At 37.9% G+C, this 26,046-nt stretch overlaps 1 protein-coding gene across 1 annotated transcript in view; it reads right to left on the reverse strand.

Moving 5' to 3' along the window:
- Positions 1–23,614, reverse strand: part of LOC146005477 (hemicentin-1-like) — a 171,630-nt gene extending 148,016 nt beyond the window's left edge. The window contains exons 1-6 of the mRNA XM_083144722.1: positions 23,464–23,614; positions 22,577–22,726; positions 20,586–20,681; positions 17,196–17,468; positions 11,633–11,780; positions 10,420–10,547 (exon numbers count right to left, since the gene is read on the reverse strand). Coding sequence (XP_083000848.1) covers positions 10,420–10,547; positions 11,633–11,780; positions 17,196–17,468; positions 20,586–20,681; positions 22,577–22,726; positions 23,464–23,614 — 946 coding nt within the window. The remainder of the gene's footprint in view (positions 1–10,419; positions 10,548–11,632; positions 11,781–17,195; positions 17,469–20,585; positions 20,682–22,576; positions 22,727–23,463) is intronic.
- Positions 23,615–26,046: the final 2,432 nt, after the last annotated feature.

Consider the following 26,046-nt stretch of genomic DNA (forward strand, 5'->3'; position numbering starts at 1 on the left):
TACAAGGTGGCGATGTTATAACTGAGCCATCGGAGAGGCTTCGTCGCCTTGCAGTCAAAGAGTAATGAGGAAGATTTCACTAATACATGTGGACAGCGCACACAAACTCCACAGAGGATTATACTGACTGTTCGTCCACACGCCAGAGTGTTGTTCACTTGCGATACGAGGGTCACTATTTATATTTTGAGCCTAACAATGAAAAAACAGGAATTTGGCATTGAAAACTGCTTTATTGTTTTTCGAAGTATTCTCCTTTATGGTCAATACACTTTTGCATTCGTTCGAACCATTTGTCAAAGCAGTTTTTCCAATCTTCTTGAGACACCTCCTTAATATGGTTTTTGAACGCATCAACGGCATCTTCCGCCGACGAAAATCGTTGTCCACGCAATTTATTCTTGACATTCGGGAACAAGAAGAAGTCATTGGGTGCCAAATCAGGACTGTACAGTGGATGACCCATCAATTCGATTTTTTTACTGTTCTGTTCATAAAGTCGGTTGTTAGACGAGATGTGTGACAGCTGGCATTGTCTTGATGAAGAATGATCCAACGGCGTTTGTTTGTTTTCCATATTTGACCAAAGACCTCTGGCAAACAAATTGTTGTGTACCATTCAGAGTTGACCGTTCTACGTTCCTCTAAAGGCACAGTTGCCACATGTCTAGTTTTCCCGAAAAAACAGGCAACCATTTGTTTCGATGTGCTTCGAGCGCGAACAACTTTTGTTGGATTGGGTTCATCTTGAAACACCCATACAGTCGACTGCTGTTTACGTTCTGGCTCATATGCATATATCCATGATTCGTCACCTCTTACAATCTTATATACGTCTTTTGAAGCACCACGATTGTATTTATTGAGCATTTGTTTGCACCAATTGACGCGAGCGTCTTTTTGAGTTTCTGTCAAATTGTGTGGGATCCAACGAGAACATACCTTTCTCACAGCTAAATGATCATGTAATATTTTATATATGCTGGTGGAACTAATGCCTATGGTTGCCTCAATCTCACAGTATGTCACATGACGATCTTGCAGTATTAGGTTTTGCACAGCATCAATGTTTTCTTGAACAACAACTGATTTTGGATGACCTTCGCGAATCTCGTCGGTGAGCAAAAGGAGGCCATGATTAAATTAGTTATACCAGCGTTTCACAGTGGCAAAGGATGGGGCTTCATCGCCAAATGTGGAAGTAAGTTGATCGATGCGCTCTTGTCTTGATAATCCACGTCGAAAATCGTAAAAAATCATTGCACGAAAATGTTCACGAGTTAATTCCATTTTATTGTTGTCGCACAATCTCCAAGGCAACATAAACAACACAAATGAAGCTATTGACAAAACATTTGAAGTACGTTATGGTCAATAATGCCAGACGATTCCGTGCAAACGTCAAATCGCGCCTAACTTCAATCAGTGTTGCCAAGGCTCAAAATATAAATAGTGGCCCTCGTATCTTAAGTATAATAAATATGAGGGTTAACGTTACTGATCTATTTTATGCGTAAATCGTCATGCCAATAATGAATGACTGTTTGGTAAATTCGTAACTGATTTATCAGAATCCATTGCAGCTGTGTTGTTTTCTCGCTGCAGTAAACTGGTGTGTCCTTTAAATTCAAGCTCCTACCAAACTGCACGACTATTATCTGTAGATAACTGGCGCCAAAGTGTCAGGAGTCCTCTCACTTACACTTGTGTGCTGGATCTCTGAGAACTCGCTTTTCGGATTCACCATGTTCTGTGCGTAGACTTCTATTTGCCATGTTGAGTTTCAGCAATTTCACATTCCTGAATCTCTTGCACATTGATTCCAGTTGATTGTTTACTTCTTTTACTGCACTATTTACACAAGAGGTACTTATTAGGTCATGACGAAATGGGATATTGCATACGATGACATTTGTATGGGTTAGTTGTTCAGGGTGTGTTTAATTGTGCTTACGACATTCTAACCTTGATTTTTGGACAAATCATTTGTACCACTCAATAACACAACATAGTCTTCAGATCCTAAGGATTTACAGTCCTTTGCTATTGTGTGGGTTACCTGTTGTGTTTCACCACCTGGTTTCACCATTGCACTACACACTACATTGGTTGAAATACTGTTTACATGAGCAGCTAAATCACGTCCATGACTATCCGCAAAGATAAAAAAATTTCTTTTTCGTGAAAGGTTGTTCTTGTTTTGACTTGGGAGAGTGTTTACCATCACTTTGGGGGTTATTTTCCTTGTATTCAGTTTCACTGCATTCTTAGTTTTTTTGTTAGAAATTGTGTTTGTGTAGGGTGTTGCATTTGTTTGGGGACTTACTTCTGCATTAATTAGCACTTCATACGGGTTTTGATGGGAGAAAGTAGTTGTTACACCACGATTGCCTACATATTTCGTGGAGGTAGATTTTCTCTGGGTGTTTCTTTTTACCACTTCTGACCATGTACTATTACTATTTTCTTTTTTTTTTCTCTTTTTCCTTTCAACAGTTCTAATTTATCTTCTTCGAGGATTCTTATAATTTCACTTTTCGTTTGCAGTTCAAGTTGTAGTTTTTCTAATTCCCACTTAACTTTTTCACAATCCTAGCAGGCCACCATTTTAACGATTTTTCCTTGTTTTACACCTTACTGTTACCTGTTTTTTAACTACACTATCTTCCGAGTTATTTATGAAAGTATGTGAGGCATTGGTGGCAGGTTTTCAGAGTTTTTTCCCACTAATTTCGAGTTTTACCAGGAGCACAACAGCACGTATACATTAAACTGGCGCCATTATAGTCTGCACTTTGCGACACTGAAAGATTTCAGGGCTGAATTTTCTTAAATCATATTTACAGTTGGAAAAGCCAGTAGAAATTAAACAAGGGATCTCTTCCCTTTGATGTAAAAACTCAATAGTTTTCTTTTATTTTATCATTAGCTTCTTTGCATACTTTACACAACGCTACTTCTATATTTTCATTGTAAAAATTCTACGGATTTTTGCCATGCCATGAATTTTGTAAATTTCTTCCACCAGCATGCTTTGATTCCCATTCACTTGATAGTTGATACAATAAAATCACCATATTTTATTATCACCATAATTATCTGAAGACGAACTTGTTAAATCAGTAATAGCCGACTTCCGAACCGAATTTAAATTACAGTGTCGGAACACTGGGGGCGAGAATATTATCCAGTCGGGGTTGCTTGATTACAAATTTATCCATCATAAATAACAGATAACCACATTACACCAATGTAAGTTCACCCAAAACCAATCTTTCTTCAAATGATCCGTCTGTTCCTTGTGCTCTGAGTTTTGTAAATTCCACCTCCCCACTCCCCTACCCCCTCACTCAGGAAACTGACACTTGTTTATTGTTGTCATCCACCAGACCAACGTGACCCGACAGTCTGACTTCTCCGAAATGACGAACACAAGCACCCTGGCTGGGGGTAGGAGAGGCAGATAAAGTGCACACCAATAATGCATCCTCACTTATTTTTTAAAAATGTATTATTTACTGATTTCAGTAAGTAATCCACGGATGACGATTACAAGTACATAATAATCTGTGCATAAAATGATCATCAAACACGGTTTGACTAAATTTTTAACTTACAAAAAGAAGCCATGGCTTTTCCTATGCGGTCACCCTTTTCTCATCCAAATTCTAGGGAAACCACTGTGGAAACTTTTTGCACCTACCACAGACACAAACATGAACAGGTTTTCCAATGCACGCGAACACCAGACATGAGTATCATGCTGTTCTTTAAAAGTAAAATCTTTTTCCAAGAGTTTCGGGAATGAATATTGTACGAGGCGCATCCAGAAAGTAAGTTTCCCTATTTTTTTCCCGTGAAAGTAAACATAATGAACCGTGTAAATTGTGCATGCGCAGCAGAGCTAAGACGTATCAATCATATGCCAGGTGGACAGATCCCGCCCGGCGCTATAGCAAGGCAGCAGTGGTCCGAAGTGGAAGCTCGTATTCCTTCTCCCGCCCCATGCGAGGTTCGGTCGGTGATAAAGTTCCTGAATGCACAAAGCATTGTGCCAATTGACATTCATCGTCAGCTCTGTGAGGTCTATGGGACGAACATTATGAGTAAGCAGATGGTGCATCGCTGGTGTCGGCAGTTTGCGGAAGGTCGTCAAAGTGTCCATGATGAAGAGCGCAGTGGGCATCCATCCCTCATCACTGATGATCTGGTTGATCTGGTGCGGCAGCGCATCATAGAGAACCGTCGCTTCACGATTACAGAGTTGAGTAGCCTTTTTCCGCAGATAAAGCGATTCGTGTTGCATGAGATTGTCACGCAGCGCCTGCTGTTCAAAAAATTGTGTGCCAGGTGGGTGCCGAAAAACCTGACACCCGAACACAAAATGAAACGTTCAGGAGCAGCACTGACATTCCTGCAACGGTACCATGATGACGGCGATGATTTCCTCGACAGGATCGTCACGGGCGATGAGACGTGGATTTCGCACTTCACCCCGGAAACCAAGCAGCAGTCAATGCATTGGCGGCATAGTAGATCTCCGGTTAAGAAGAAATTCAAACAGACGCTGTCGGTACAGAAAGTGATGTGCACCGTGTTTTGTGACAGGAAGGGCATTTTGCTCATTGACTTCCTCCCCAGAGGTGAAACGGTGAACGCTGACCATTACTGTGAAACACTAAGGAAATTGCGACGTGCCATTCAAAACAAGAGGCGTGGCATGCTTACTGCAGGTGTTGTGCTCCTCCATGACAATGCTCGTCCACATACGGCTCGGCGCACAGCAGCTGTTTTGACGGAATTTGGCTGGGAGTTGTTTGATCATCCACCTTACAGTCCTGATCTGGCTCCCAGCGATTTTCACGTTTTCTTGCGCCTCAAGAAATTCCTGTCCTCCGGTGAGCATTTTGGCAACGACGAAGAGCTGAAGACGTCTGTCACACGCTGGTTCCATTCATAGGCGGCAGAGTTCTACGACAGTGGGATCCAAAAGTTGATACCACGATACGACAAGTGTCTCAATTCTGGTGGTTGCTATGTTGAAAAATAGCTGAACCTTTGCTGTACCTGTTGCCAATAAATGGTTTCCTGAAACTGTGTTGGTTTTTTTTTTTAAAAAATAGGGAAACTTACTTTCTGGATGCACCTCGTATTATGAGTACATGAAGTAAATTATGCGTCAGATTCCACATTTATTCAACAATTTGGCTGGCACCTTTTTTTTTCTGTCTTTTCGTCTCGGACGAGAATGCAATTCAACTATAGTTGCAACAACAAATCATTATTGTTATTATTAATTGTAAAGAAAATGTAGTTTCATGCCTACTTTCTCTTCAATCCCTACAGATCGTAAAAACGTGACTTAAAACAAATCATTTTTGTCAAAATGACAACAGTTTTAAAGTAAGATACAAGTACAAAAATGACTACAACTTGTTCTGTGCTTGAACTCTAGATATTACAGAAATACGTTAAATATTTTGTGCAAGCTAAAAAATGTTATCAATATATACGTATATTTGTTAATACGTATATTCCCGCTCATTTTATCTAGAGTATTATCACCTGCCTAACAGTTACAGTGAATGAACTCCGTGATGAAACAGCCCTTGAATAACAAAGGTATTCCTCGTGGTTGACACGTGGTCAGCACATCGAGTATCATTGCTGCTGTTATCTGGTTATCTCCACCACTAGTATTGCATTCCCGTGGTTCCCCTATTACCTTCAAGAAACAGAAATCTTCCAGCTAAAAGGCATGAGCGCTAACTTGAGTTTTAAGTCTACTTTATGCACAGATGGGCTAATAAGGACTGAATCGAACCAGGATCTCCTTGATTACAATTCAACGACGTTGCAACTGTAGTATACTCCATAGGGAGTCCCTTTATGAGAGCGCTAACCATTCGGCTACTTGGAAGTTCCAATCATAATTGATTGATTGCTTTATTTTACTTCCCTTTTTGCGCCTGCCACTTTTGGCTAATTTGCGAAGATATGGATGAGTGACGATAAGATGAAATTGATGAATGGACACTGACAAACATCCATGCCCAGGCCGGGATTCGAACCTGGGACCCCTGGTATCGTAGCTCGATGTGCTAACCACTCAGCCGTGGGTGCCTGCACTGCAACCATAACATGGACCTTAAAAATTATGGGTTAAATACGGAAATAATGATGATAAAGCAAGCACAGTCACAGCAGTAAATCTTTGCAGGACACAATTAGTAGTAAATCTTTTGAAGAAGCAATGGCAATGAAACATGAGAATAGATTTGATATGTTGTGTTGTCGCTCTAACTTCACAAGACATGAAAAAAAATTAGGTGTGTGACTGTAATTGCAGAGACAACGAATGATTTGAATGATCAGAAACTACCTTGATTAAACATGAGAATAGATTTGATATGTTGTGTTGTCGCTCTAACTTCACAAGACATGAAAAAAAATTAGGTGTGTGATTGTAATTGCAGAGACAACGAATGATTTGAATGATCAGAAACTACCTTGATTAAACAATGGTTCCACTTGAAGGAACAGTGCTGTACCTGCCTAAGAATAGTTTCACATAGATACTCTATAACCACCTCTCTGAGCCCTGAAAAGTGGGTAAAACATTCCTTTTTGTAACATTTTTAACACCAAATCTTTTATTCTGTCCGCAGTCAAACACCCGGAAACGGTTCTTGTATTTCACATAAGGAGTACCGTTGTCTTGAAGGGAGAGAGTGACAGAGCAGAATCCTCTTAGCTTCCTACACATGTCAAGGTTTTCCTGCATTTACTTGAAAGGCGAAAACATTTTATCAGCAGCGAAGGGAGTGAAGTATAAGTATATTCCCTTAAATGTGATTAGACGTTGAACTCCACCTAAGAAAAATGGAGATAATGATTTTGATCTTACGGCTTGACCAAGATGAGATAAATCCACTGGCGCTGTTGTAAAATTTTCAACAGTAAGCCAGCGGTCGGGGTGTGGGCGACGCAATCAGCTGTTTACCATGCCATCCTGCTTACTTACAAAAAAAAATCCCACTGTAACAAAATGTAACTCTCAGCTATGGCTGCTGGCAAAAGTTAAAGTTAAACAATCGGTCGACTCACTCTCCTAGCACCAGAAGTTCTGGGTTCGAATACCTATGCCAATTTCATCCACTTATTATACTCATCTGCGTAATTAGATAAAAAAATAATGAAATATAAAAGAGAATTCAAAGCTGGAGTAAAACATCATTTTTAGGGGCTTTACTGCTTTCATTTACACACAGTATGAACAGTATTCAAAAGAAGAGAAGCTAGTTGCTTTGTAACACATCAAGAGTTAAAGAAAAGCAAACCCTGTCATTCATTTTGTTGAATCCTGCTTCAGTACTCTGCTATTTCCTTGCTGTTAATTTTAGCAAAAGAGTGAATTGTTTCACTCTGCGAAAGAGTAATCATAATTAATTTCCAAATAATAATGGCCATGTTCTATCACATATTATGTGATTATCATTGACTATTTTGTTACACCTTGCTTGTAACCTGGAGCGAAATATAGACACCAGTCAAAATACTTCGTTGCAACCAAACCAGTGGAACAATGGCTTTAGATTACTGAAGCAGATAACAACATTCACATGTTGATAGCAGCAAAAGTATTTGCCGTTGAAATATCGAACTGGGGCATTTGTACAACTTGTTATGATGCAAGAAAGGACAAGTTCAAAAACATGCTTTTCTGGGATTCGAATCCTGAAATGTTACCCTTTAGCGCAAGGACTGGAAGTAAATTTTAGATCTAGCATTTTTGTTAATCAGGCTAAACAGTACATGACGAAGAGAAACATTAGTGCTCCTTCAGCATGATTCCTTGCTCTCGTCTCAGTGCTACCCAGTATTGAAAAGATCTCATTTTCGCCTCGTCTTCTTCCTTATATTTCCCCGTATTTCGTAGTACACCGCACGTGCTTGTACTCTGGCTTACGGCTAGGAGTTGTTCCAGGAAATGCCCTTGTCTCTGATTAACTATTCGAACGCATCCCCCACCCTCCCCCAGATGGAGTTAGATGGAGTTCGACTGTTGATATTTCCGCAAGTGAGACTTTACATAACTTAGATGCTTAACTACTTCCGTTTCTTCTGAAATGCAGTTTTCATTTCACATGCATGCAGAAGTAGGGTAGATCAGTAAATACAGTGCATTCAGTTTGGCTCTGGGCTGAGATAGCGCGTGACATGGCGCATAAAACTTTCCTTTTATTGGGGAAGATGAGAGTTTAAATCCAGTAATAATCTGGTATTGTTCCCTTAGGAACACCAGGACCTTAACCTGGGACCATTAGATGTTCCTTGAGTTGCGATAGCACTTTTTATCGCACACACTCGCTTGGCGATTAACTCTCATGCAAGAGGTTGTACCTGAATAGCGTAGAATGGCAAATGAACACACAATATACACAAATTGGACTTTAGGTCTCTCTACGATTGTTTCGGCATGATATTTAGGAAAATACCTGCTTCAACTAGAAGCTGAAGTTCTCTGAAGACTCGTAGAATCATAGAAGAACATAGGCTTGTTCTTACTAGCGTTGAAGTATAGGAAGAGAGCATCAACACTATTTTCCCTGGTGTCAAACCATCAACAGCCCTACAGACTGATGTGCGAAGACTGACCTCTCTCTCTCTCTATCGCATAGTACTTTTTTGATCTGCCCCTGTCTATCAGAATACACACCATTTATCCTCCAAGGATTGCTGTCGTAAATACCAGGTCGATGGACATCTATATTTCCTCGAAGTTGTTTGTTACCTGGTGGCCTACTAAGATTGATGTAACACCTTTACTCAACAATACTTGGAGTTCCAAAAACTGCTTCCTGGCTGTGATTCAGATAGTTAAGAATCGAGAGTAATTACCTTTTGTGTTCTTAATAAAATATATGATATTGTATAGAAATTATATGATCCCACATGGTTGTGATATTTTTTTAGGCTTCCTCTGCCTTTTCACGCTAATTCTTCAACTATAACTCTAACCAACGTCACATACGATTCATTCATCTATCCTCTCGTCCATCACAATGTAATTAATGTTACAAACAAGAGACATTAAATAACTCATTTCTAATATTTTCAAAGCATTTCAATCTGAACGAAAAATAGAGACCTCTCCAGACTGTTGTTTCATTATATCTTTAAAATAACTCTCTTTTTGGTTCCTCACAAGGTTGGTGTTCAACCAAGCGTGTGAACAAGAACAAAGTTTCTCATTTTGAGATTCACCCAATTGATGGTATGTAACCTGTCAGTGTTCAACAAGACAAAAGATGATCGGGTCCTCGTTTTGGGGTTTGAGTACCTCGTTGGGTGGGTTCCCAGCCGGTGGTCTATATCTCAGCTTCTACGCATAAACCGCCAGCCAAACGCCAACTGGAGAATATCCGTGAGGTAGTAGTTCACTGCTCGAAATCTCAAGCGGATTGGAGCACTTTTTTGGTTCCCAACTTTGCCATTGCTGTGATCGGTTCCTCGTTTTTCATGGTGCGAAAACATGTGTGTGTGTGTGTGTGTTTGTGTGTCCCTTCATAAATTTATTCCAATTATTTCATGCTCAAATCCGAGCCTGGGTGTGGGTATTCTTTGTAAGTGTCCTTTCATAAATTTTATCTGATCGTGATTAGCTAAAAGGGGGAGAAAAGCAATGTAAACAAAAATACAAAATATTAAAATATTTGATTTAATACAGCAACTTGTCTAAACTTATATGTGATTGTTAACATGTCATTTTTAAGCAATACATGTGCATTAAATTTGGATATAAAGGGTGATTTTCTGAGAAAGCGCCAAAAGTCACTTCATTTTCAAGTTGGACAACCTGATAACTGCAGTGTTGCAGGCTAACGAGGCTCTGGCACCTGAACTCACCGTAATCCTCTGTGGACTTTTGGGTTCTGATTGTGTTGAATTTGTCCCTTCAACAATATTATCCCCATCTTTGCAATTAGCCAAAAGTGGCAGAAAAGCAAAATAAAATAAAACAAATCAAATCAAATGTACATTAAATTGAAATTTAGGTTGATAACGATTCATATAAAGAATGATTTACGAGTGATAAGTAATGTATAATAAACACATGCATCCTCGTAAGTCCTTTAAATAGCAGGGAGAGGTGGGACAAGCTGTACTCTTGTATAAAACCCCAAAGGAAAAAAAAATCCATCAACATTAGATCAGGAGATCTTCCCAAGAGGCCATAGTTATAAAGTAGCATCATTCTGATATGTTGTAGAGTACTTTTCAAATAATTCTGGGTTTATATTTGTATTATGTCAATAAAATTGAACTTTACTTCATATGTGAAGTTTGACGGGTATGAAATTGAATGAGAATAATGTTCAATAAATTGAATAAGAATATTGCAAAGGATTAACTCACCATCCACAAATAGTGCTAATGCTTTATTGCTCACTCCAGCCATGTTGACGGCCGTACAAACATAAGTTCCACTATCGTCCACTTTGGCTTCCTTTATTTCTAGGCTAAAGTCGCTCCTCACTCTGTATCTAAAACCATGTGAAGAAAGTGAAGAAGATTACTTTATGTGCAACTACCATTAGTGGTTTCTTGGATATTAGGTATGAAAGGATGGACACTATCTGAGAATGGTTGACACCACTGGTATCAGTACTGAAAATCATTAATCAGTGATACTGGCAAATACTTTTCCAATGTCCAGACAACCTACAAGTATGTCAAATGCACATCTTTTATGAACACATTCCAGACGTGCATCAGGCATAACCCATTATACTGTATAACTAATGCCCAATGTGAAGGGCATAGCCTGCTCTAATGAATTACTGCCTACAATCACACTGCATCTCTTGTGCACGTGTGTTGTAACCACCTCTTTCAAATTCCAACCACTAGATGTTGCATTTTCTTTTTTGCTGAATTTTACTTGAATTTGTGTCAAATAACATTGTGCTTTTGCTTATACTCTTGAGAATAGCACTGAACAATTTAAATGCACATTGCGGAAATTCTTTATGAGGATTTCACTTTGAATTTCGCAGTTATTGATAATTTCAAATCTGAAGAGAAGTTTTTATGTTATTGTTCATTGATCATATCTATATTACATACTGAAAATATGTTTTCAGTAACTTTTATTGCAATATTTAATTTTTTCTTTTAAAAATATGTTACTGAAAAGCATTCATAAATGTGAGAAAATGTATATAAAATGTAACATATTATACATCTGTCGAAAGCCCCACTACCCATCAAGGTTAATCTAACAAAAACACATTAATAATATATAATTTGTACATAAATGTATGATAAAAGGGGAATAAGCTCAAGCATGTAATATTGTGAGCTTGCTTAAAAGTTAGAGCATTACCTTGGGACCAAATTTTCAAGACCAGTTCTTATATGTACATTAAAATATTATTACAAGCACTATATCAACTTACAATTCATTTCTTAATTAGCTTTTGCTTTTTAATATTAACAATTCATTTCTTAATTAGCTTTTGCTTTTGATATTAATTTGAATTAAAACAAGTGTCAATGACATACACCTTCACATGATATATTTTTCTTATCTGATTGGTAATATACATGCACACAAGATTACACCTACCCTGTATGCCTAGGCAAGATGGGTATTCCATTCTTTTGCCAAGTCACGATAGGAGTTGGATCAGCTTCAACTTTGCAAGGAAGGACTACTGAGTGGCCTTCAACAGCTCGAATTTCCTTTCCTTCCCTACTGGAAAATTTTGGGGGAACTGTAAAGAAAATTCAATATTAGTTACTAAATGTACTTCCTATTTTTTTTGCAAGTTTCATTGATTCTTGGTTATCTAAATAAGGTAACTAAAAACTAGGTATGTGCCGAAGCCGATTACAGATGTATGAAAATCGGCCAAAATTGACACATCGGCATCGGTATCGGAATCGGCAAAAATCCGATATTTAAACCGGTACAGATTATACTAGAGTTTTTACCTTCTAATAAGTTTTATATTCTAGTTTTGTAAGATTTATTGAAAATTTGGTTATGATTCGTCATTATTGTAGAGTTTTTCTAAAAAAATTATTGCAAACTCATTCAGAGGATCAACCTAACTATAAATCAGAAATAAAACAGTACATTGCTGAACTAGGATCTGCTGTTGTATTGGAAATTCAAAAATGAATATTCAAACCTGAAGCAAGTCCTGAGAAAATACTTGGGCATACCTGCTGCATCAGTATTCAGTGATTGAGTGTTCAGTGTTGCTGAACAGATTTGAGATAAGAGAAGAAGTAGGTTACTTCCTGAAGTGCTTCCAAATCTCGTGTTTCTGAAGTTGAATCTGGCAGAACAGGAATTTATTTTGCATTTCTGCTTGTGTACTAATGTTTAATCCCTTGAGAATCCATGTTGTTCTTAAAGGTTCACATAACATTTTGTAGATGGAAATGTACTTTCGCATCTCTTGAGAATATATATGTATATACACTATGTTGCCATTCGTCACCAGACACCCCTCAAAAAGTGCTTGGGATCATCTGTACATGTCATACAACCTGTAAAATGCATTGCCGGTTGAGAATACACTCATACCAGCTACAGCAGTCAATATGGACAGACGACTCGAACTGAGTGAAGCAGAAAAAGGGATGATCATTGGAGCCCACAGGTTTGGGCATTCGACCCGTGAGATTTCCAACAAATTTCAGATACCCCGGTCGACAGTGAGTGATGTTATCGTGAAGTGAAAACGAGAGGGGGTCATAACATGCCGACCCATACCCAGTAAACCGAAAATATTAACAGATCGTGACTGTCGATGCTTGAAATGTGCGGTGAAGTCAAACCGGAAGGCGTCGTTACAGATGGTGGCACAGGAGTTTCGATCGGCTTCCAGCAGTGCTGCAAGTGATCGTACTGTCCACCGGGAGATCGTCGCACTTGGTTTTCATGGTCGCTCAGCAGTTCACACGCCCCATATCACAGCCAGCAATGCGACCCGTCGGTTACAGTGGTGCAAGGAACGCCGCCATTGGACTCTCGAACAATGGAAATCTGTCCTATGGAGTGATGAATCACGCTACCAAATGTGGCGGTCCAATGGACGTGTGTGGGTGTGGTCTATGCCTGGTGAACGCTGTTTACAGGACTGTATCGTACCAACAGTGAAATTCGGCTGAGGTAGCATCATGGTGTGGTCCTGCTTTTCGTGGTATGGTCTTGGTACACTTGTTTTAGTTCGGGGAAATATGAATGCCGATGCATACCAAAAAGTTCTGGACAATTCTGTGCTACCGACATTGTGGGAACAATTCGGTATTGGCCCATACCTGTTTCAGCACGACAATGCTCCATGTCATACGGCAGGCATTATCAACACGTGGTTTGAGGACATGGGTGTGCAAAAACTTGATTGGCCAGGCCAAAGTCCAGATATCAACCCCATTGAACACCTTTGGGACGAGTTGGAGCACAGCTTGAGAGCCAGGCCATGCCACCCAAAAAACACCACTGAGCTGTTTGCCGCTTTGCAGGAGGAATGGGGCAAAATTCCCGTCGACACGTATCGCAAATTGGTGGAAAGTCTTCCTCGAAGGGTTGCGGACGTCATTGTGGCAAAAAGTGGCCCTGCACGATACTGATGTGGTGCTTAGACTGGATTAACGTACTGGTATGGGGTGTCCGGTGACGAATGGCAACATAGTGTACATATGATATGCAATAGAAATGTACATAGCAAATTTATTTTTGTAATGCTGAAAATAACATCCCATTTCTGTTTAATAATCTTATGTATCGGAATCGGTTAAATATCGGCATCGGTTAAATATCAGCATCGGTATCGGTTCCAAAAATTATCGGTGAGTACATCGGCATCGGTAAATTTTCAGCTTCGTCACATCCCTACTAAAAACTAAATCTGCATTTCTTCATACACCCAAATTTTCTATTTTATTAAGGCAATGGTATCCCCTGTGCAGTGCAGTGTGCTAAATGTAGATTTAGAGGATGGGCTTATGAAGATCAGTCCTTCTTGAGTATGTCAATAATGAAACTCTGATCAGCAAAAATATAGTACTTTCATGACATTGTGCAGAGGGACCTGTACTAGGTTGAAGTTGTGAACAGGTCAAATATCTAATCACAGAACATGTGGGTATCAAGAATCATTTCCATGTGTTACAACAGTATCATCATATAAGGCAGCGGTTCTCAAAGTGTGCGCTGTGGCACCTTGGTCACCGTAGATGGCTTACAGGGGTGCCACGAAATGTTCCAATAATTTCACTGAAATGACACTTACTTGTTAGTCTACGCATAGTTTTAGAATCGGACAAAATATGTGCTCATTTAGTACTTTTGACATACAAAATGTTTCTGAATTTGAAATATGTGTTCATTTTTTTTAATTTAACCTAACCACACTAACTGAGCGTTGTAAGTGTTAGATAGGCCTACATTCTGACTTGGGTACTGTAGAAAGAACTCGAAACGAAAATGTTTGGGAATCCCTAATATCAGGGAAAAGTTTGACACAGGTACAAAAAGAGTAGAGTCTTCTTTTTTCTTGTAATTTACCCTAAAGTAACCATATTTTGTACATTGAAGGGTCAGGGAAAGAAAAAACAGCTAAGACAACTCACCAAACTCAAAAAATATTAACTTTTAATTGCAAAACATTACTCGAAATGAAAATGAAATGGTACAAGAAACATATTATTTGATGAATGGAAGTGTCAAATGCATGAATGAAATGAAAGAAAGTATGTTATAAAGTCCAGCACAGCATCAACATGGCAGGAAATTACACCAGTACCTTGTTTATGACAGAAAATTAACTTACATGTTGTTTTTTTTTACCCCCTGACCCATCAATTGAGTACACACAAGGTTTATCATTTGTGATATGGCTTTATCAAAAAGATTACTTGGTTGGCAGAATAAAAGCAGGTGAATTTGTCGGTGATGATCTCATTGAGTAAGGAGGGTGGGGAGGGAAGGTTTCCAAAGCATGAAGATGTAATTTATGAATCTGAGCCAGGAGAGTGGTTTCATAGGATTGGGAGTCCAGGAGCTCTTGTTCAAATCCAATTGGCATATGGATGCCCCTTGTTGTCACCTCCCTGGTTCAGATCTCTTGTGACCAACTCTCCAATATTAAAGGTTATATATATATATATATATATATATATATATATATATATATAAAAATCAAATAAGGTAAAAGGAAACACTCACCGGACAGTCGGAAAATTCAAAATTTTCGCTAATTTATAGCATCATCGGTGTGAGAAGAAACAGCTGTTTCTTCTCACACCGATGATGCTATAAATTAGCGAAAATTTTGAATTTTCCGACTGTCCGGTGAGTGTTTCCTTTTACCTTATTTGATTTTTACTTAGCCCTTTTGGCCCTCCTTGCTTTTATCCATTATATATATATATATATATATATATATATATATATATATATATATATATATATATATATATATAAATCAAAGAAGGTAAAAGGAAACACTCACCGTACAGTAGAAAAATTCAAAATTTTCGCTAATTTCATAGCATCATCGGTGTGAGGAGAAATAGACGGAACCGGAAGTTGGGGCCCTGCAGAGTTGCCAGGTCCCCATCGAAGAAGAAGCGGTGCGTAGAACGAAAAAAACACTGTTTCATCACCAGGCTCGTCATAAACTGTGAGTGTGTAGGATAAGTTGGGAGGGGGGGTGGGAGGGGGGGTGGGAGGGGGGTGAGGGTTTGTCATTACTGGGTGGCCTTGTTCAGGTCAGGAGGAGTGGTTGCACTCATGGCCGATATATAGGCCCTCTCCCATCTTTTGCAAACAGAGGTGTTGGCTGGTTGGGGTAGGAGATGGATGATCGCTACCCGGAAGCAGTCGTTGAAACTGATGTTGTGGTGGTTGGTGTGGATGGCGACAGTGAAGTCCAGGTTGTGGGTGGAGGAGCAGTGGTTATTGATGCGGAGGTTGAGGGCTGTTGATGTTTCCCCCAGGTAAATCTGTGGTGATTTTTACCTGGGGGAAACATCAACAGCCCTCAACCTCTGCATCAATAACCACCACTCCTCCACCCACAACCTGGACTTCACTGTCTTCCACACCAACCACCACAACATCAGTTTCAACGACTGCTTCCGGGTAGCGATCATCCATCTCCTACCCCAACCAGCCAACACCTCTGTTCGCAAAAGATGGGAGAGGGCCTATATATCGGCCATGAGTGCAACCACTCCTCCTGGCCTGAACAAGGCCACCCAGTAATGACAAACCCTCACCCCCCCTCCTGCCCCCCCTCCCAACTTATCCTACACACTCACAGTTTACGACGAGCCTGGTGACGAAACAGTGTTTTTTTTCGTTCTACGCACCGCTTCTTCTTCGATGGGGACCTGGAAACTCTGCAGGGCCCCAACTTCCGGTTCCGTCTATTCTCCTCACACCGATGATGCTATGAAATTAGCGAAAATTTTGAATTTTTCTACTGTCCGGTGAGTGTTTCCTTTTACCTTCTTTGATTTTTACTTAGCCCTTTTGGCCCTCCTTGCTTTTATCCATTATCCTACCGTATTGGCATTCTATTTCTTTGGTATATTTCCTTAACAAAGAAATTAGCAAAATTTGAACTCATTCCAAGTTTTGCAAGTCATACAAAAGTTCAAGTCGACTGCAAAATCTTGCACGTTTAACCTTTGGTGGGCGGAAGTGATGTCATATCTTGCAGTTGTTGATTGATGGGTTAGGATTATGAAACATGCAAATGTGTAAATTGTTATTCTCTATTGTGATCTGCATATTACATAAAATGTAAAATAATTATTTTGTTTAATATTATCCATTCCATAAACATTTGCTGGAGCGACACTGCCCTGCTAAAAATGCACAAAATTTGTCATGGCCAAACCTCCTGTAATGCTGATAAACATTTGCTGGAGCGACACTGCCCTGCTAAAAATGCACAAAATTTGTCATGGCCAAACCTCCTGTAATGCTGAAAGTTGGAAATCTTCCTTGCATTTATGGCCAAAAGTTGGCCACTGTATTCAGGTCCGTAGGTCCTGTTCTAATTGCCCTATCTGAGCATAAAGTGAACTTGAAACAAAACTTAGCAAACTCAATAATAATAGTAAACAATAAGTCAGGTACCAATTCAATTAAATAAATATCTTACCAAGGACATTCAACTTGATATTTTGGAAACTTTCACCTCCAATGTTTCTGGCCAAACACGTATAGGTCCCTTCATGTTCTTCTTGAGCATAAATGATTGTTAAAGATCCATTGTTACTTATGATTATACCATTTCCTGTATATAAGAAATGCCCATTCTTCTGCCACTCTACTACAGGTGGGGGATGACCCAATACAACTTTGCATTCCAACTCTGTTGATTCCCCTTGCCGAACATTAACCAAAGGATTGGCACTGGAAATAGCAGGTCTTACTGAAATTTTAAAATAATTGAGTAAATTTCACAAAAACAATGTATGCATTAAGCTGATATTATGTTTGATAGTATTATACTGAAACAAAATTGTTTTCTAACAACTGTGCAATACATTAATGGAAAAAGAAAGAATCAAAAATATTCTCCACCACCCACTTAAACATTTAACATACTTAACAGTCTGGAAAAATATCATGGTCCACTTGTCAGTACTTTCTATAAAATGTCACTGGCAAGATAAAATTGCAAAGAATGTATATTTGAGTTGGGATTTTTATCTGTTTTAAGTAGGGATGGGATGATATGAAATTTTGGCTGATACCGATAAAGTAACAATATAAAATTTACCGATACCGATAACCGATATTCTACCGATCCGATATAAAATTAGAAATGGTCCTGGAAGAACCTGAAAGGTTCATTAACCTCCTTTAAAAATGTGTGTTTCAAAGTGACTGCAGTGCAAGAGAAATTGCATATTTAGACATTTACTTTTTAAAAAAGTAGGGCATGGAGATTATGCATAAAAATTACAACAAAAATGGCAGAACTTTGCACTAAACTATCAGATATTTATCGATATATCGGATCGGTAAAATAATCGGTAATTTTACCGATAAACTGATACACCAACATGCCTATATCGGCCAATACCAATAGAGTACCGATTAATCGGTCCCATCCGTAGTTTTTAGATTAAGTAATGTAGAAACATTATTTCCCCCCCCCCCCTTATAATTTCAGTAGCTCCCAGGTAAGAGTTTTTTTATTTGTGAATTTAAATGTCTTACAAACTTCATGTGCATTATACATAACAAATGCATTATTATGTTTTATATTTACAATTGTATATTTTACGGATGGGACAGACTTATTTATATTCTACAGAAGGTTGTTTCACGTTGATGGTAACGATTTCGATCACCAGGGAGGAGCACGTAGGCACAGCACAGAGCAGCCAGAGCCAGTAGGACGAAAGTACTGTGTGTTGACTTTCAAAGACGATGGTTGGTGTGTGAGTGGGTGTTTATATGGAACCAAAAATTCCAGTCTTTTGGGAGGGGTACATCTGTGCCCTTTCCGACGTTGGTTATAGTTATAGCCAGATAATTAAACAGTGCCACATGAAAGCATTCCATGTGTCAAAGAAGGGCATCAATGCAGTGTTGAATCGCCATAAAGCTTGCACCGTACCTGTTGCTGGAACCAGTCAAAGTGGGCCTCGGACATATCGGAAGCCCAAGCGTTCCTCCGATGTTGTGCGGAAAGTGAGATCCTTGGTGCGATGTGAAAACCCTGCAACGCAAAGAGTGATTGCACAGGCAGTGCAATGTTTCCCTGCAACTGTAAATCGCATCATAGCCCAAGATTTACAACTTGTGCGGAAGCACAAGGCTCAAGTTCATAAGTTGCGTGCCTCACATGTCCAGGAGAGGAAGACCAACAGTCGGAAGCTCTACGAACGCCATCTGGCAGGGGACCGCTGCAAGTATGTGGTGTCCCTGGATGAAGCATGGGTGTATCTGTCGGTATGTGGTTAAAAAAAAGGGCCATCTACTATCGTCCACGTGATGCAAGAGGTCGATCTGAGTGGGTACGTGAATGTGCTGAAAGTTTTCCACGCGGGTTCATGGTTGTTGGTGGTTACTGCCATAACGGCAAACTTCCACTGCGCAGAGTGGAAAAAAAGGCTAAAATAAATACAGCCTATTACCAGACAAATATCTTGGAGCCACTTTACAGACATGATATTCCTTCTCTCTATGGCAGCGACACATCTCGTGTTGTCATCCACCAGGACAAGGCTTCCAGTCATACGGCAAAGTCCACGCAGGCATACATGGATCGGATGGCACGTGAAACGGGCATTCATGCAATCCCCTTTACAGACATCCCTGTGAAATCCCCCGATGCCTCTCCCATGGATTTCTGTGGGTTTTCGTTGTTGAAACGAGCCTTGGGAAGCAGACGGCCCCGCACAATTGAGGGTCTTTGGAAAGCTTGTCAGGAGGAATATGATCGTTTGGACCAATATGTTCTTCAACGCAGTCTCCTCCAATGGAAACTCCGCTGCAGGGCCATTGCTGCAAGACAGGAGTATCACGTGGAGCACCACCGCTCGTGACGTCACGGTTTTTCTTAAGGTTAGGTGGGTTCTAGCTTTGTTACCATGGACGTGAAACGACCTTCTGTATGAGTATCAGCTGATATAGACATATTTATTGATTTATAGATTTATCAGTAAAACTGCTGACAATTTTACTGATCTAATATGTCTATATAAAATAACCTGTAATTGAGTGTACAGGTCTTTACATAAAGGTTAAGACCTGTTTTGCAAATTAACCTTTGTTTTGTAAATTTCTGAATATGCAGTTTCTTTTCTAAGGCAAAACCCATTCCAACCAACTAGTTATATATATTAAGTAAGGAATTGAATGAACAATCTAGAGTCTTAACAGAATGTTCACTATTAAATATCAGATTGGTATCATTAAATTTTATATTAATACTTCATCAGCATCAGTGAAATTGTCATATAGATTCATCTCTAGTACATTTGCTTTTCAAAGTCAAGATATAATAATTCCTATTCAACTATTTCCACAGTCTCGTGCTACAAGAACATGTGTCACAAACATTCTTAAAAATTTGTTCAACAAAATTTGAGTTAGGTAAAAAAAATCATGTCGTATATACAACAAAAAATGCCTTGAATTTTCATCTTAAACTTGCATGAAACTGATTTTTTTTGCTTTTTTGTAAGCAAATGCAGTAATGAGTATTTAATGCAAATACTGTAACAAGGATGAGTCTTTTATTTTGAAAATTACAGTAATATATTGTCTTTTTTTTGTCTGTAATTACCAGAGAAGTAGTACACAATCCTTAATTTTTAAAAAAACATCTCTCTAAAAAATGACTTGATGTAGTTACATCTAACTTTAGCATACATTTTTATAATACTCTTCCTACAGTATTTTTATTCATAAGACCATGTTTCAACAATAATGATTTAGTAAATTTAGCAGTGTCTCAGACTTTGTTTATTGCAAGAAATGAGAACGAAAAATATATATTTCATTACCTTCTGACATATATATGTATACTTACCAATGCCAGAAATATTGATGTGTGCTTCTAGAAGTACTTTGCCAAATGCATTTTCCACATGGCATATATATTTCCCTGCATCTGTCAATTGAGCTTCTGTAATATACCAAAGCACTATTGTGTTAAAATTTGCAATGTTGTATTTAAATTAATTTACAAACTATTTTAAATTAGAATATTTCTTATAAGTTTTATTTTACACAAACCAATTTTCCAAACTTTAGAAGTGCTTTGGATATTATACATAAAATAGAGGCTGCAAAAAAATTAACACTTGAATTTTTTAGATGGAGAGAGAGAGAGAGAGAGAGACCCCAATTTTACCAGATTTTATATTTTCACACATTTTAAGTTTTTTTAATCTTGTTCCTCTGAAAAAAAGTAAATTGAGGTTGCACTGTGTGTGTGTGTACTAATCTGTTGCTCAAAAAACAGAGCAAATATAAACTGTGCACAATAAAAACAGTTAAAACCATTTCACCAGTAAAACAAATTAATTCTGTAAATAAATCTCTCTTTTTTTTCTTTTTCTTTTTGCTATTACACTGTAAAGACTTTTTGTATTTTGAGCTGACATCATCATGAATACCCATCTAGAAGCCTAATGAGTGGAGCAGATAATTCTGAGAAAAGAGAAGGGATTGATATGGGAAATGGAAATGTCAGTCACATGATAATGAATTCTCTGAAAATGAAATAATTGCTAAGTAAATTAGTTCACCTAAGATGGATGGCATTCTTCAACACATGTTTCCAACAAGGATGTATTTATGGGTGGGGTGGTCCAGACCCCCCCGCCCCTTCCTCAAAATGACTTACGAACTACTAAAATGAAATAATGAACATATACTTGTTTAGAATTTGTTGTATAATCGATGGTTATTAATTGAAGACTAAAATTGGTAAACGCTGTAAGTGCCACAATAATTTAAACACCGTTTTACAAATTAAACTGTGAAATGTGCCATGCTTTATAATGTGGTAAACGTGAAATGTGGCTGGTAGCCCTCTAAATAGTTCAAAGGGCGTGTAAAGAGGTCACTAGTGTGAACGTTCTTACAGGCTGATGTGCTGAACCATGCGATTTCCCAACACTTTTGCTTTTGGCACTTACAACGTTTACCACTTTTAGTCCTCAATTTCCTCTGAACTTATTGGAAGGCAAGGATTGTATTGGGACCACATAGCTTCAAATGACATTACAAAGAACATTTATGCACATTACAACTCATAATAATATGCATAAAATGTTAACCAGAAACTTTACTTTTCTCCAGCTGCATCTAACATCATTTTTCTTATTCAATAAATATTCAATTCTTCATCTATTTGACATTAATTTCATTGCCAAGACACTTGTTTGTATAAATTATTCTGATTTTAACTACAGATAAGCTAAATAATGAATATGCACTGTTATATCTCTATTCTTACACCGTCTTTTTACCTATTCATGTAATAATAGTATAACATTAATTTATATATTGTAATTAGTAGTATTAACTTGATTTAATATAATTATTTTAATTTAAACTATTATTATTATTATTATTATTATTATTATTATTATTATTATTATTATTATTGTTATTATTATTATTATTATTATTATTATTATTATTATTATTATTATTATTATTAATGGCAACAGGGTGTCTACCTGTAATGGATGTAATACAGATTCAGAATATTTAACAGCTGGGAAATGTGATGTGGTTAGAGGCTGGTTTGGTAGCTCAGTTGTTTAAGGGCACTGACATAAAATGCCATAGCATTAGCTTAAAGGTCTAATCGAATCATGATTTTTGAAAACACTTCTCAATCATAATTTGCAAATGTTGGTACAAGGCAACTTTTTCTATGATGGAAGTTGTGATAGAGACAAGTAAATGCCAAAAAAATACAATTTGGTAAATTATACAATCATGCACTGTAATTGAAAATTGTGTAATGGCTAGAAATCTGTTTTCTATCTCAGCCATGATACTAACCTTTGATATGCAAAGTTCCATCTTCTGTAACAGAAAACCGAAGAGGATCAAGCCTATTTTCATTCTCCTTACTCCATGTTACTGTTGGTAGAGGAAATCCTAAGGCAATGCAGGGGATACTTCCATCAGTACCAATGTCAATATCCAAATCTGTTAATAGAGAATAAGATTGCAAGCCAAAAGTGTCACTTCCAAATTTTATAACCTTGCAGTTTTATTATAAATCTACAGTTGGAACATAATTGTACAAAGATTCTCTGGACTAATAACTTTTTATGAAAAAAGGGAAAAAAATATCTCACAATGCAATAATATTACTGTCTCTTTTCCAATATTTTCAAACAATATTATTATCATGAAAATGGCTGAACACTGGAACCTCACTTTCCCAATCTTGTGCATTTTGCCTTTCCAATGAACTAACATGTTACAACATGTTCCTGAACCTTACAGTTCTGGCTTCAGTTCCTTAGCCTTTGGCCTGTGAACAATGTATAATCAATATTCTACTGTGTAAGTAAGTCTTGTTAATGTCCATAAAAACTCATATCTTCAAACAATTTCTTATTTCTTTCTTTTTGAAAAATTTAAGTTTATTCCACAGTGCTTTCACTGCACCATGTGATTGCACCATATGCCTGGATTTATATTCATTTATGTGCAAGAATATTTATCGTTAAATATATCTTGGTTAATAAATACTGAAGCATAGTGGTAATCTCATCAGCTTGTAATCGAGAGTTCCTGGATTTGATACCTGGCAGAGGCACACAATGATTTGGATCTAAACTGTAGTTCCCATCCTGATTAGCCTATTTGTGCATAAAGTTAACTTAAAATAAACTTTAAAGTAAGTACTGAATAAATAGTAAATACAAAATACTTGCCTAAAGGGACCTGGACAACCTGAGGTCGTGCACCAACATTTAATGCAATTGAATCTTCTACTTTGCCAAGAGCATTCTCAGCAGAGCATGTGTACACTCCTGCATCAGATACGGTGATGTCGTGGATGACCAATGCTTGGTTTTCTGTCATCTGAAAAAAGAGAAAAAGGAACACATTTGATGTAAAACAAACCATATTTCCCAATCAATCAGAGTCACAAATTATTGAACGAATATTGGATTTTGGACCATTGCTATGGAGGCTGCTTCTTTGATTTGCCTTAGTTTTCAATTTTGTTCTTTGTGTAATACTGTTATGTTGTTCCACTGAATGCTAGGCGATTCGTTCAATGCATGTTCATCTATTTTAACTATTTCACCTTTGCATATGCACTGCTTGTGTTCATCTCTCTACAGTATCAGAGAATTCATGGAACAAGACAATACATGGCCAATGTACTAAACAATATGTATTTTAATTGTATTCTTATTTCAATCATGCAACAATGATAATGTGTTTTTATTTTTATTGTAGTGTAATGAAGTGTATTTTTCAATTTTTACTTTGGTGTAGTGATGTAATGTACTACACAATGTTTCTTCTTTTTTGTTATGATGTACTAAACTAATTATTATTTGATTATGTATCTTGACATTTTCCATGCCCTTTTAATCAAGGGTCAACAGAAGAAAATAAAATTCAAATTCAACTTATCTAGAAGGCATCAGATTCTCATATGTAAGCTATATCCTGAAATACGTACTAACTTGCGTAACATTATGTGTGTTGCCTAACCCTACAGCTATGGCAGAACTTAACATTGGAAATTTGCTATTAAAATCCACTCTTCGCTGTATAATAAAAAATAAAGGTAAAGTGTTCCCCTGTGCTTAGCACCATGCCATGAAGGCGTATAGGGGGTGTGGGGGTAATGCCCCACACTTTCTTGATCCGGTCGTGAGTGGGGGTGATGTGATCAGCATCATGCCCCTGACCACCTTTACCCCCCAGGGTTTCCCCCAGGTACCCATATCATTCGACGCTGGGTTTCAACAAAAACATAGTCAGTGGTGCAAACTTCAATGCTGAAATGTTAGTTTGCAAGACGTGTGTGCAAGTGACGCGAAAGTGAACAAGACAACACAGATCAGACCACTTTGGGTTGTACAGGTAACAGTGGCACCAGACATTTTGCTTTGTTTAGAGCTTTGAAAAATCACCATGGCTTGGAGGAAGGGAAATCGACAGAGAGCACGTTTCAAACACATTCGTTATTGAATTTTTTCGTGACCAAACAAAGGAAATGCCTCTGTGTGACTTAAAAATCATGTAAAACCTTTAAAAATGTATACAAACCTAAAAAAAGGCTTGATTTAGGCACATAAACTTAAAATTGGTTCTAACAAACAAAATAGGTTTTTTTAAGCACTATAAAACTTCATCAGTTGTTGCATTTTTTAACGAAACGCTTACATAACTTATTATTTCTCACGTACCTGTAAAGGAAAAAATTGGTTAAAAACCTAAAATCCAAGGTCTTCTGATAACCCAGAGAGATATGTGCCTTTTGAGTCAGTCTTTGTATCTCATTGTTTGTCTGCTTGGCTGTGGATGGCTCTCTTAGTTATGGTTTGTTTATATCTATTGAGTTTCATTGTATCTGTAATGTCTTCCTGTTCTTGCCTGATTGAGCAGATTCTTCTAGCCTTTCAGCTTAGGCAGTGAATTATGATGTTCTTTGTAACTTGGTAATCGTGATTTGTTGTGTAGGTAACTCCCAGTGTGTGTTGACTTTCGATACACTGTTTATATTTGATTTCCGGATCTATCCACTAGGGCATCTAGGAATGGCAGGTGCTTCTTTTTCTTTTCCATCGTAAACCTAATTGATGGATGTCTGCTATTCAGATGTTGAAGGAAATCTGGTAGTGTGTCATTTCCATGTGGCCATATTACGAAATTATCATCTTCATACCTAACCCGGCTTCTTGGTGCTTTGGGTGAGGGCTTTCTGTTCGAAGTGTTCCATATTTATGTTGCTAAGTATTTGTGACAGTGGTGAATCCATTGCCATGCCTTCTTGTTGTTGGTAGATGCCAGTGTCTATTTGGAAGCAGTAGTTATGCTTTGCAAGTGCATAATGTTCGTTACTTTCGCACACATATTGAATTTTTTGAATTGTAATATTCTGATTATTTTGTATGTGAACTTATGAATATTTTAAAATAAACCATTGGTAGATTGCTGTGGTATAGTACTTTAAATTTATAAAATGTTCAAAAGCCAGGTTCAATGGTAATCAAAGTATCAGTGTTGCAAATCATATTAGTATAATTTTTTTAAGCTGTAAAGATTAGGATCTTTCCCCCAGAAATAGAATTCTGAGTACACACTGTACATATATAGTCATGTATTCTTACATAAAGAAGTTTTCACATTTTGTAATTATCAAGAGAATGATGTTTACAAAAATATTTACCTCTATATTGGGATTAAACGTAACCGTGTAATTATCTTTCAACCAAGTCACAATTGGTTGTGGCACTCCAGATGTTGAGCACTTTAAAATGGCCGTGTCTCCA

This window comes from Lepisma saccharinum, chromosome 23 (assembly GCF_977018435.1).
Source record: "Lepisma saccharinum chromosome 23, izLepSacc3.1, whole genome shotgun sequence".
Taxonomy (NCBI): Eukaryota; Metazoa; Arthropoda; class Insecta; order Zygentoma; family Lepismatidae; genus Lepisma; species Lepisma saccharinum.